The 12,971-nt window shown below is 57.7% G+C and overlaps 2 protein-coding genes across 5 annotated transcripts; both read left to right on the plus strand.

The window, feature by feature from the left end:
- The first annotated feature begins 285 nt into the window (after nucleotides 1–285).
- LOC103529404 (dimethylaniline monooxygenase [N-oxide-forming] 5) lies at nucleotides 286–4,917 on the plus strand. Its single transcript, XM_008494843.2, has 8 exons — nucleotides 286–543; nucleotides 1,571–1,759; nucleotides 1,839–2,001; nucleotides 2,699–2,841; nucleotides 3,068–3,267; nucleotides 3,349–3,698; nucleotides 3,872–3,944; nucleotides 4,112–4,917. The coding sequence occupies exons 1-8, from the start codon at nucleotides 409–411 to the stop codon at nucleotides 4,467–4,469; spliced, it is 1,611 nt and encodes a 536-aa protein (XP_008493065.2). The 5' UTR covers nucleotides 286–408; the 3' UTR covers nucleotides 4,470–4,917.
- A 212-nt stretch (nucleotides 4,918–5,129) lies between these two features.
- Nucleotides 5,130–12,805, plus strand: PRKAB2 (protein kinase AMP-activated non-catalytic subunit beta 2). 4 transcript variants are annotated; one of them, XM_030455689.1, is made up of 9 exons: nucleotides 5,130–5,149; nucleotides 6,745–6,857; nucleotides 7,701–7,878; nucleotides 8,067–8,233; nucleotides 8,998–9,091; nucleotides 9,625–9,745; nucleotides 10,971–11,104; nucleotides 11,401–11,469; nucleotides 11,877–12,805. In XM_030455689.1, exons 3-9 carry the CDS (start codon nucleotides 7,717–7,719, stop codon nucleotides 11,952–11,954), a joined length of 825 nt encoding a protein of 274 aa, XP_030311549.1. In that variant the 5' UTR covers nucleotides 5,130–5,149; nucleotides 6,745–6,857; nucleotides 7,701–7,716; the 3' UTR covers nucleotides 11,955–12,805. The 4 variants fall into 4 exon arrangements, with proteins under 4 accessions (XP_030311549.1, XP_030311547.1, XP_008493064.1 ...); XM_030455687.1 differs by having other exon boundaries at nucleotides 5,143–5,222; XM_008494842.2 differs by having other exon boundaries at nucleotides 5,143–5,222; nucleotides 9,625–9,739.
- Nucleotides 12,806–12,971: the final 166 nt, after the last annotated feature.

The following is a 12,971-nucleotide window of genomic DNA, read 5'->3' on the forward strand; positions in this document are numbered from 1 at the left end:
CAACTGCTGGCAACCGGTGCCCTGAGCATTCCCTCCCTCCCCCAGGTTTTGTTTTCCATGCCTCAGCCTGCTAAGATTTGGAGTGTGGCAGATCTTGTCCCCCAGCGCAAGAAGTCCTGAGGGCAAGTCGGTGTCATTAGAAGCTTACAGAAGTTAATGAGCCCCTTGCAAAGGGTGGGCGGGGGGTGTGGCACAGGGGGGGGAGGGAACCTGTAGATCACGTCTGGAAGAAACACACCTTGAGACACCCCAGCTGACCTTGGTCACACACAAGAAGCACAGGGACAGTCATTCCCTACCAAGTGACACCGCGCAGCGCCCAGGTGTCACCCATCGGGGATCTGCACCCTCCGGAACGTGTTCTGCCCCTGGCCAAGGCTTCCCCCTGCATCCCTGCCACCGCTGCACATGGCTGGCCAGAGAGTAGCTGTTATCGGTGCCGGTGCCTCTGGCTTGTGTGCCCTGAAATGCTGCCTGGATGAGGGGCTGGTACCCACCTGCTTCGAGAGGAGCGGGGACATCGGTGGACTCTGGCGCTTTGAGGTAAGCCCCGCGGCAGCGTCCCGGAGGGGAACAGGAGGAGCATTCCGTGGCAGCTAACGGAGCACAGCTTCCCTGCTCTGCACACACCTGACGGGAAGATTTCCAAAGAAAACCCCAGCAAAAAACAACGGCTGTGGTGCTGAGACATCCCCGTGGTGCCAGCTGGTGTGCTGGCCATGCAGCACTCATCTCCATCCCACCAGCAGCAGCAGGGACCTCCCCGAGGACTTTATCCCAGGGCTCATGCCCTCAGATTCATCCTTCTCCTTTCCCATCCCTCCCTTTGTAGTCGCACCCATCTGCTGCTTTGTTCTAGGTCCCCTCCAACCCTTTACTACCTATCCTGGTCCCACTTGACCCCACTGGCTGTCCCACTCCCCATCCTCCCCAATCCATCATTGGAAGTCCCAGGTGCTCCTCTCCCTCCTGTGCCACTCACCCACGCAGAGGCACCGAGTGCTGCCTCTTCTGTGCCTGAGCTCTCCCTGACTCAGGGGAAGCCCCAGAGCTTGGTTCTGTCCCCATCTAATGGGGCTGTTGACTTTTCCACCGAGAACCCACCAAGGAGAAGACCAGCCTCACCACCATGTCCTGATGGGCAGGTGGAAGAATCCGGGGAGGGGGAACACTGCACCACACCAGTGAGGATTTGGGGTGGCTTGGTTGCAAGTCTGCTGGTTCTGCCCAGCTGGAAGCACCAGAGCTGGCTCAGCAACTGATGAGAACTGAAGTGACAACAGCACCTCATACAGCTTTGGGAACACATTAAGGCTGGGAGGAGGGAAACTGAGGCACAAGACTTCATGACCTCACTGTCATTACTGTGTGGCTCCTGCCATCCCAGAGCTTCCTCTCCTTCCTTTCACGGGGTGGGAAGTTAAAACCTGCAGGAGGGTGGTGGGCACAGGGATGGCTGCTACAGCCACCTGTGGCTTAATCCCATGCCCTTGGGCATGGCAAAGAACCAGGTAGGTCTCTGCAGCCCCAGCTCCCCATCCCAGTGCTGATCCCTACCCCACTCCCACAGGAGCACCCCGAGGAGGGCCGTGCCAGCATCTACCGCTCCGTCATCATCAACGCCTCCAAGGAGATGATGTGCTACAGCGACTTCCCCATCCCTGAGGACTTCCCCAACTACATGCACAACTCCAAGATCATGGAATACTTCTACATGTACGCCAGGCACTTCGATCTGCTCCGACACATCCGTTTCAGGGTGAGAGCCGGGGGCTCTGGGGGGGGTTTGTGGGGTTGGGAGGTGCCCGGTGCCTGACTCCTGCTCTCCCCACTCCCAGACCAGCGTGTGCCGCATCTCCAAGTGCCCCAACTTTGCCACCACGGGGCAGTGGGAGGTGGTGACAGAGAGTGAAGGGAAGAAGGAGACGTCTGTCTTCGATGCCGTGCTGGTGTGCACCGGGCACCACACGGATGCACATCTCCCCTTGAGCTCCTTCCCAGGTACTGCTGCTCACCCGCTCCAAATACCCCTGGAAACTCCCTCCTCTCCAGCTTAGCCCCCACTCCTGCCAAAATCAGCTCCACAGGTTAACACAACAGGTGGGACTGTAAGAGCATGATGCTAGCCCACCCATCTTGGTGGTCTGTCCTCGGTGGCTCTGCTGTGCTGTCAGAACCTGACCAAAGTACCCTGCTGGCAGGTGCCACTACTGCCAGCCCACCTCTCCTGCCACAGACAGGTTCCCCAAGCTGCTGGCTACATACCTGCTGGATGCTCCAGCCCTCTGACAAGGCTTGAAAAGCTTGGTGCTGCTGGTTGCTGCCTCCTCGGGGTGCCAGGCAAAAAGCCTGCAAGGCTTCTAGCTGTGGCGATCCTCTTGGCTTGGGTCACCAGGGTCTGGTGGGATGGCATGGACTCCAGCTGCTCTTGGCACTGGAAAGGAACCACAGGAGGATTTGGGGGTAGGAGCATGGAGGTCTCCAGTCCAAGCCCTGCTCCAAGTCAGACCATTCCCAATGGCATCTCACAGGCTGGAGATGCCACTCTGGTCACCCACCATCCCAAGACTGCACCACTCCTGCTGGCCATGATGATCCCAGCCTGTTCCCAAACACACCACCAGTCTGAGCTGAGTGGGGGGTACAGCCACTCCCAGCCCCATGTCCTGGCATGGCACAGCTTCCTTCTCTTTTCCAGGGCTGGAAAAGTTCAAGGGCTGGTACCTGCACAGCCGGGACTACAAGAACTCACAGTCCTTTTTGGGGAAGCGTGTGGTTGTTATTGGCACTGGGAATTCAGGCATTGACATCGCAGTGGAGCTGAGCCACGCAGCCAAGCAGGTGTGCTGGGAATGCCACAAGGGCTGGGGTGGGTGCTCCTTATTCAGACCCCAGAGGACACCAAACAACCCCCTCACCATCCCCTGGGGGCTCCCCTCACTCCTTTGAACACCATTCCCATCTGGATGGGCATGGTTGCTCTCATCCTTTGTGTGAAGAGCATGGTGGTGGTGGGGGGCTCAGTTTGGTCCCCAGGATGCTGCCACCTCTCCTCTCCTTTGCCCAGGTCTTCCTCAGCACCAAGCGTGGGACTTGGGTCCTGCATCGGGTGGCAGAATCCGGGTACCCCTTTGACTTCACCTACAACACCCGTTTCATAGTGTTCTGCCATGGGCTGCTGCCTCCAAATATCAGCAGTTATCTCATAGAGAGGAAGGTCAATGCCCGCTTCGACCACGCACTCTACGGCCTGAAGCCCCAGCACCGGTGAGAGCCTCAGCAGCACCCTGGTACCTGCTGCCCATCCCACTGCCCAGGTCCTGCAGGAGCTCTCTCTCTGCTTTCCAGGCTCTTTGACCAGCACCCGACTGTCAACGATGACCTTCCCAACCGCATCATCTCGGGCAGGGTGCAGGTGAAGCCAAACATCAAGGAGTTCACTGAGACATCTGCCATCTTCGAGGATGGCACCAGGGAGGACATCGACGCCGTGGTCTTTGCCACAGGATACACCTTCTCCTTCCCCTTCCTCGAGAGTTATGTGAAAGTGGTGGACAACCAGATCTCCCTCTACAAGCTGATGTTCCTCCCTGAACTGGAGAAGCCAACACTGGCTTTCATTGGTCTCATCCAGCCTGTGGGTGCTGTCATGCCCATCTCTGAGCTCCAGAGTCGCTGGGCCACCCGTGTCTTCAAGGGTAAGAGAGGCAAACCTCCCCTGTGGCTGCAGCCTGACCCTGCATCCCTGGAGAGGGGGTCAACAGTCCCTGGCTGTGTTTGGGAGGCAGCAGCCAGCTCTGCCATCCTGGCTGCAAGTGATGGCAGAGCCAGCAGGGTCCAGCACCCCCAGACTGTGTTTCATCCTCCCTAGGGCTGAGCAAGCTGCCTTCACGGCACGACATGGAGGCTGACATCAGGGAGAAGAAGGAAGCCATGGCAAAGAAGTAAGAGTCCCTTCGACGCTTTTGGCCGTGCCAGCAGAGGGCAGGGATGTGCTCAGCTGCAACACCCCCACCCCGCTGATCCCTCCCCGTGCTCGTCCCTCCAATACCATCACCTTCCCAGTGCACAGGCTCTGTTGCCAGCATCCCCCTGCCTTCCCTGCCCGCAGGTACGTGAAGAGCCAGAGGCACACCATCCAGGTGGATTACATCGCCTACATGGACGAGCTCGCCTCCCAGGTGGGGGTCAAGCCCAACGTGCTGACCCTCTTCCTCACCGACCCCAAACTGGCTCTGGAGGTGGTCTTTGGTCCCTGCACATCCTACCAGTACCGCCTGCGGGGTCCGGGTGCCTGGGGGGGTGCCAGGGAGGCCATCCTGACCCAGCGGCAGCGGGTGGTGAAACCTCTGCACACCAGAGCTGGGGATGGTGCTGCCCGCTCCAGCGCCGTGCCCCACATCTTCAAAGTCTTCTTCAGCGTTGGTTTGATCGTGTCTACCCTTGTCTACGTCTCACTCTCCCCCTAAGCTCAGGTGAAGGAGAGAGTGGGTCCCCTCCTGGCTTTCTCCTTTTATTCCTTTGGGCTCGGGTGTTTCTGTAGTCTCTCGCTGTGTCTGCTGCCACCTCAGGAGATGCGGAGAGAGTTGATTCCTTGAAGACACATCCCGGTCTGTCTGCCTTTCCTGCTGTGCCGGAGCCATGCCAGGTCTTGTCCCCGAGGACAGGGATCCCTCCTCTTCCTTCCCCAAATCCTGGACCTGCAGCTCCTCAAGTTCTACCCGCGGGTCAGCTCCATGCTGGAGAAACCACGACCTCCCCGGGCCAGGGCACCCTGAGAAAAGTGCAATAAACCTTTGTCCCTCTACCAGGACCAGGGACCAACACTCCACGTGCTGTCTCAGTCTCTGGTGCCTGTCCTGAGGATTCGGGACGGCACCGGACCGATACCACCCCGCAACCCAACCCCAGCGCCGCTCCCCCATCTCCAGCTCTGCCCTCAACCGACATGGCCGCCAGCGGCTAATGCGGGGGACGAAGCCGTGAAGCCTCAACCCGCACGCCCATCACCTCCAGAGTGCCCTCAGCTAACATGGCCGCGGGCCGGTCCCGGAGCACCGGGTCCGCAATGGGGGTGGGCGCGGCCATGGCGCGGCAGGCGGGGGCGGGACAGAGCGCCCCGCAGAGGCCGCCGGCGGTGGAGGGGAAGGTAGGGACGGGGAGGGGGGGGGTGTCGCCATTTTGGACGGAGGCGGAGAGGCGGCGGCGGAGGCTGCGGGCAGGTGTGGCGGCGGTCGGGGTTGGGGTGTCAGGGCTGGTCAGGAGCCCGGAGGATGGGCGGCGGTAGTAGCTGGGCGGGTGGTGCCACGGGGGGTTTGGCGGGGAGTCCCCCCGAGGGGGACAGCGCGGTGCGTCAGGGCGGCCCGGGAGCGGTAGCCGGGGGTGCGCTGTCCGCCGAGCCCTTCAGGAATGTCCCGATCCTGCTGTGAGGCCCGATGCACCGTGACCGGGAAGGGAAAGGGAAAAGGAAAAGGAAAGGGAAAAGGCGGCCGTGGGCCCTGTCAGCTGTCACCGCGGTGCAGGGCCCTCGTCCCAGCCCTGCCCGCTTCTCCTCGGCAGACACTCCTGTCCCCAGCTTCCCAGCTCGTTCCCTTCAGCTTCCCAGCTCGTTCCCTTCACCTCCCAGCCGAGCTCTGGACCCTTCCCCCAAGGAGGGAGTCAGGAGAGTCCGGGCTCGTCCGGCAGCAGCTCTCAGCCGAGGGTGCTGAGCAAAGACCCCGTTTCTCCCCAAATAAATCCCCCACAGCCGGTGTGTCTGAGTGGGTCAGGGGCAGCAGGTGTGTTCATTTCAAGGGAAATTGGTGTCAGTTTCAGCACTGATGGAGCAGGGAGAGGGGGCTGGGAGACACTGAAAGGGTTTTGGGATGGGGGTGATGAGCACCCACCTCGCTGGGACTGGGGGAAGATGTGCTGAGGCACTGCAGAGGTTTGCCTGGGCTTTGGTATAGGCAGCGTTTCCATCAGCAGCACGGACATGGTTGTGTCAACACTGTCAGAACCCGCTGTGCTGCAGGACCTTGTCTGAAGGCAGAAGAAGGGTTTGGGCTCTAGAGGTTAATTTAGTAAAGCCAAGTGCTGCAGGTCATGCTCAGAGAGCTTCCTGTCAGCTGCACGATGCAAGTGGTCTCATCGGAGTGTGGTTTCAGATGCCAAGTGCTGGAGAGGAGCCACTGGTTCAGAGAAACCTCAGGGGCTGTTGGGATAAGTGTGACCTGTCAGGGACAGCCAGAGGGACTGGATTCCATTTAGAAAAGAGAAAGGGAGGTTTTCAGATCTCTTTGCACCCGCATATATCTCTCAGGTCTCTCTCAATTGTCTTGGTACCGGAGGATGTTCAGCTTTTCCTACCTTCCTCACTGAGATGGGAAGTAAGAGAGCCTTAGTGGGCATACTGGGAAAGCAGCTCCTCAGCTGCAGGTCTGGTGGCACAGGGATAAGTTGTCTGAGGAGCTGGCTGAGCCTCCTCCAGGGCAGAGGGGGAAGATGTCAGAGCAAGTGGTACAGGTCATTTGACCTGGATCTTGGTGTACTTGATCCTCACTGAGAGGGGGTGGGAGTTAGCTGCCCTCTTGAGCTGCCTTTTAGCCCCTAGGATTTAAGAAATATCTTAGTAATTGCTTCATAATGTTCTAAAGCCCAGCTTTGGCTGGCAACCTTGGCCTGGCACCTTTCACACAACTTGATCTCTTAAACAAATCCCTAAACGTTGCAACTAATGCTGTCCTTCTGCCTCGCCCTGCTCAGCCCATCATCAGCACAGTAAGCTGAAAGCTGAAAAATAAATTTGGGAAGGTGGCAAGAACTCCAACCCATCTTGGCTGCTGGGAAAGGCCTGAAGAGTCCCGTGGAGCTCGTGGGTGTGTAGTTGGTTTTTCATGGCTTGGCTCTGTATGGTTGGTGGGAGCTGGGTGGGATGGGGGGTGATGGCCCATCTCCAGCTGCAGAGTGGCTGGGATTGCCTCTTCACTGGTGTTCCCCCCGGAGAGTTGGGCAGATTCTGGAGCCCTCGGGGTGGTGCCACTGGCCAGGGTCACAGCAAGAGGACCTCCACGTGCTGTGCCACAGCTATGGTGGTGTTTTGCCTTTGCAAATCATAAGTGGATGCCTTTGAGAGCTGAGCTTTTTGCAGACACCGTGGCATTAATCCCACACCTTGGCCAGGCTCCAGCTTGGGCGATTCCACTCGGACACTTGAAATGCTCCCTGTTGCCTTTGCCAGGCACGAGGCTCTGCTCTTCTGCCCACGAGTTCTTGGAGGCTGTTGAACAGCTGCTACTTTCACTCTCTGGCTGTTTCTTGCTGGGTGTAGGGGATATGTTTGTAAAGCCTGACTGTGGGACTCTGAAAGAGGCTCTGTTAACACCAAGCAACCGATTTGCCCCTAAAGCTTGGCTTTATTTTTCCCACCAACCCCCCTGCTCTGCCAGCTGTTGAGGGCTTGTGTGGGACACAGTTTAACTACTCTGGGGTTGGGAGTCTTAACAATTCCCAGCTGGATGGGATGGATGGCTCATATGGCTATAATTAGGCAAAGCTGTCTTGTCTGTTGCCCTCCCAAACTTGGGAATGAACTTTAGGTGGTTTTTAGGAGTGCTGTCAGCTTCCCCTGGCAAAGAGCGCTGGGGAATGGTACCTTTGCTTCCCTCCTTGCTGCTGGAACCCGTGGGTACAGTCACACTGCTGTCCTCTGTGTCTCCCAGGGGCTGCTGAGGGGTCATGGGGAACACCACCAGTGAGCGTGTGTCTGGGGAACGCCACGGCTCCAAGTCCCAGCGCGGAGATGGCTCGGGTGCCCCCCACCCTGCCAAGGAGCACCCACACAAGATCATGGTGGGCAGCACCGATGATCCAAGTGTTTTCAGCTCCCACGACTCCAAGGTAGGGGCTGGCTGCTGCCTTCCCTGTCCTGCAGCCATGCAAAGGGTCTGTGGGGAGCTGGGAGGCTGGAGGAGCTCTGCAGTGCTCTCATCCGGGATCTGCGTGTGGGCTGATAGGAGCCAAGGGGAAGTAAAAGTAGTCCCAGGTTGTCTTTGTGGCTCAGTCAGGCTCTGGTTTTCTTTGCTCAGATTCCTGGGGACAAGGAGTTTGTGTCATGGCAGCCAGATTTGGAGGAGTCAGTGAAACCATCCCAACAAGCCCGACCCACTGTCATCCGCTGGGCTGATGGAGGCAAAGAGGTCTTCATCTCTGGATCTTTCAACAACTGGAGCACCAAGATCCCTCTCATCAAGAGGTAGCCAATCCCTCAGGTCACTCTCTGTGCTCTTCCTCTCCATCACAGGGAGTGCTTTCCCTTCTCTGTGCTGGTTGTTGTTCCCTTTGCTCACTGGAGGGTCTGAGCACAAATCCATAGTCAGCTTCCTTGGGTGATGCTGCTTGGTGGTTGGAAATAAGGAAACAGAGGGGAAGGGCAGGATGGGCCACTTTTCCTTCCCAGCTGCATGTCACACAGCATCTAGTCCTGGCAGCAGAGCCCTGCCTGGGTGTGCAGCAGTCTTTTGGAAGCTGTCAGCTCTTACCTTGACCCTGGCCTTGCCCCATGCCTTGTTGCATTGTTGCCAGTGGAGTTTGTTTATTTGTCTCTCCTGTCCTACTGAGGTTTCTCACTGCTGTGCAATACATCAGTGATTTCTGTGGAAACTCTGTAGGACTCTGGGCATAATCCTAGCAAATCATCAAATGGGTTTCTCTCAATTGCAGGTTTAGCATTTGCTGCCCCCACCCTGCAGTGCTGCAGGAGGGTGGGGGATGGATTAGATGTCTTGCCCATCCCTGCTCACCAGTGTGTCTGGCACACCGAGTTCCCTGTCCATGGGCTCTCCTGCCTCCTGTGTCCTCACCTCAGATCCCTGGCAAGGACCCAGCCTAATCTGTCAGGAGGGTGTTGGGGTGGAGGGGCTGGGCAGTGCATGGAAAAAATGCTGTTTTCTGGTGGAAGAGCAGCATCGAAGAGCATCAAGGAAGTAATGCTGCTGTGTGTCTGTTCTCTCTGCACAGCCACAATGACTTTGTTGCTATCCTGGACCTCCCAGAAGGAGAGCACCAGTACAAATTCTTCGTGGATGGTCAGTGGGTCCATGACCCATCTGAGGTAATGCTTAAAGCTTTATCCCTGCAAATCTGGTCTTCTGCAAGGGACTAAACATGATTTAACTGCAGCAAGGGGGGGAACAGGAGGAGCAGAGAGGGGCACCTCCATCCTGTGAGTCCTTTCAGAGCCTGGGTCATTGGGATAAGACTTGCTGTACTGGGGAGCATCAAGGAGGTGCTGAGGGGCAGGGAAACACCAGAAGGCCTCTAAATCCCCTTTTGGAATTGCCTACCTGGGCTGTGGGGCCAGCACTCACTGCAGGTTCTTCTCCTATCTGAATCATGGGTGGAAAGAGAAGACACTTACCCACTGGTATGTAACAGAGAGAGGGTGAATAGAGGAGGTGCTGTAGGAGCCTGAGAGTAACAGGAAATCCTCACGGGGCAAACAGCAGAGATCTGCAGGCACAGCACAGAGCAGGGCTCTGAGGTAATGGCACAGCACAGACAGCTTGGGCTGAGAGGATCTGGGAAGCAGGGCATGTGCTCTGGTTGGAGGGGGATGTAGGAAGACTGACCCTCAGTTCTCTCTAGCCTGTGGTCACCAGCCAGATGGGCACAATCAACAACCTGATTCATGTCAAGAAGTCTGACTTTGAAGTCTTCGATGCCTTGAAGGTGGATTCCCTGGAGAGCTCAGAAACCTCAGGTCGGGGTGAGTTTTTGTGGCATTAAAGCTTTGCATGTGCTATTTTCTGCCTCCTCTGCTCTGAGGGAATCACTGCTCTGGGGGAGAAGAGACCCCCTGAGCAGAGGGGTGGGGTTGCACCCAGGAAGAGGATTATTTGGCAGCAGGTCCTCAGTCTCCATGAAGGGGCTGGTGTAACTTATTCTGTGCTAGCACTGTCCTGGGCAGGGCCAGTTCCTGCTCGTGGTCGAGGCAGCCATTTCAGACTGGTGAGCACTGGGAACATCAGCCCTTTCTGTCTGCTCAACTGTGAGTAAGTCATCTGATCCAGGGTACAAGCTAGACGGGAGCAGAATCCTGGTTATTTTCATCAGCCACTCTTCATGCCAAGGTAATTTGTACTGGTGCAAGCACACCAGAAACCTTGCTCTCCTCTTGTGTTACAGCAGCAGGTTAGGTTACCACACAGACACCAGCAGTGCTGGCTCAGTGTGTCATGCTGGAAGGCAGCTCAGTTTCACACCCTGAGTGTGGCATCCTGGCCCTGGTACAGACCCCCATCTCAGACACAGCCTCAGCTCCACATCCTTGCCCAGCCTGGGCAGGAGATGCTTCACTGTGAAGAAACCAGCACACAGCAGGAGCTCCAGGGATGTGGAGCCCTTCCCAGGTGCTGGCTGTTGCAAAACCATCAGGTCAGATGTGGCTGGGAGATAACAGCCAGTCCAGCTCCCAGTAAGCACAAGCTCTTGTGGTCTCTCACATGGGACTTCTCACCTGACCTCCTTGTGAGGCAGTTCTACAGCAGCAGGAGCATGTGGGCATTGTGTGCTTGTGAAGCCCAAAAAGGCCAGCAAAACTGTTTAGAGACAGAGTTTTGAGACAGAGTTTCTCTGTTTCACTTGCTGTGCCCTTGCTGCAAAGCATACAGCTCTGGGGTCAGCATGCTGCTTGCTGCAAGGGGGGGGGACGACCTGGCTGTGCTGCATGCAGGAGTCTTGGGGTGGGTACCACAGGGTGCTTGTGTTGTGTCACCACACCTACAAGCTTACAGCCCTGCTTGGGCACACCCAGAGCTCACCTGGCTGCTTATCCTGCTGTGAAAAGGCTGAGCTGTTGCTATAAGACACGTGGCTGTGGCTCATGAAAGATGTTTGTGCCTGAAAGACCCTACTTGGTATCTTGGGAGCTGCCTTGTGCTCACCAGTCCTGCTTTAGCCGTTTCACATCTCCTCCCATCTCTTCTCTTTAGACTTATCCAGCTCACCCCCTGGTCCTTATGGCCAGGAGATGTACGTGTACCGGCCTGAGGAACGCTTCAAATCTCCCCCCATCCTCCCACCTCACCTCCTCCAGGTCATCCTCAACAAGGACACCAATATCTCGGTGGGTACTGGTCACTACATATGCAGAGCCACAGAGGGTTTGGAAGGGGAATCCTGTCTGCAGGGAGCCTGCTCTCCCTTTGCCTGGGGCCTGGCCCTGGGCAGTTCCTGGGAAAAGCACCACTTTTCCCCTTGACCACTCTGGTTTGGCCCCTGAGCTCTGTTCTTGTTCAGAACAGCCAGAGTCACCAGCAGCTTAGGCTGCCTGAGGTGGCAGCTGCCTGTGATGGTTTGGGGAGGGGAGGGATGGGGGTTTTAGGGCTCTGCTCTTTTCCTGTGACATTCCTCTTCTCCTAGTGTGACCCAGCACTGCTGCCAGAACCCAACCATGTCATGCTCAATCACCTCTATGCTCTCTCCATCAAGGTAAGCTGGGGAAGCTGCTGTGGCTCCCAGCAACCTGCAGCACCTGCAGGGAGTGGGGCAGCCAGAGTGGGGATGGTGCTGCAGGGATGTGGGGACAGTCCTGGGGACAGCCTGGCTGCCTGCTGGCACGGGTGTAAGGCTATGGTCTCCTCACAGCTCCCAGTTCTCCCCAGCTGTTTCACCACAGCATGGTAGAGCTGGGCAGCCCTGGTAAATACCAGACCCTTCCCTCACTCTGCCTCCCCATGGTGGGTGAGGGGTGTCTTTTGTTGTCTGTGAGGCTCAGGGCAGCAGGGATGGGCAAGAACTGCCCCCCTCTTCCTGATGGATGCCCTGGGGGATGCTCTGATCCCAGGTGGGCACAGCCAGGCTGGGCTGAGCTCCCCTTCCTGCTGTGTCTCTGGCAGGATGGAGTGATGGTGCTGAGTGCCACGCACAGATACAAGAAGAAGTATGTGACCACGCTGCTGTACAAACCCATCTGAGCCAGGGCCTTGCCTGCCCCCCACCACAGGACACCAAACGCCGCTTTGTCTGCACACGCTGGGCCCCAGGACTGTGTCACAACTGGGCTCTGGCTCCAGCTTCAAACCTGGCAGGGACACAGGCCCTGGTGATGAGCCCAGGGCCCCTGGGGCCTCTGACACCATCCCCTCCTACTGATGTGGTTTGATTTAACCCTTGGTTTCCAACCCACCCACAGCTCCCTTTGGCTTCTCTAAGTCTGAAGCCACTTTGCTGCTCACACCAGAAGAGCCTTTCCTGGTGCCCAGCACAGAAAGGTCTTCACTGTACCCATCTCCTCCAGCCTCCAAGAGCCCCAAAATGATCCTGGCAGTGCCCCCAGGAACACGTCCTACCTGCTGAAGGTTGCTGTGCTGTCCTGGTGATGATCCTCCAAGGCCACCTTCATCCCATGGAGCTCTAAGGACACCTCGGCCTGCCACCTGCCACCTCCTGTCTCGCAGCCATCTTTGGAGCTGTCCCCCTCCTTGTGGCCCCCAGTTTGGAGGTGGGGTCTCTCTGCTCAGGCTGCTGCCCCAGCCCCTCTGCCAGATTGAGCATCAAACCAGCAGGAGGCAGGCGAGTACAGCCGGACACAGCCACGCTTACCCGCGGCCGGAACAGAACCCTCATGGACCGAACTGCTGCCCCCTCCCCAGTACACAGCGCTTCTGTGGGGCAGAGCTGACTCTCCCAAGCCCAAGGGGCACCTGTGCACACCCCTGCTTGGAGGAGGGGTACCCCAGAACCCCCCCGGCTACACCGCCTGCTGTGGAGCAGTGCCACCTGACAGGGTTGTCTCTATTTATTACAGTATTTATTGTTCTCAGTGCTGCTGGCCTGGTGTTGGCTGGGGGCAGAGAGGAGAAGGAAGGGAGCACCCCAGTGGGGCACAGAGCTGCCCTGGGGATGCTGAGATGGGCTCAGAGCCAGTGCCTGTGACCCCTGTGCTGTGGGGAGCTTTAGGGTGGAGGGGGGTGTGCACTGCTGCAGAAATG

Source organism: Calypte anna, chromosome 8 (assembly GCF_003957555.1).
Source record: "Calypte anna isolate BGI_N300 chromosome 8, bCalAnn1_v1.p, whole genome shotgun sequence".
NCBI lineage: Eukaryota > Metazoa > Chordata > Aves > Apodiformes > Trochilidae > Calypte > Calypte anna.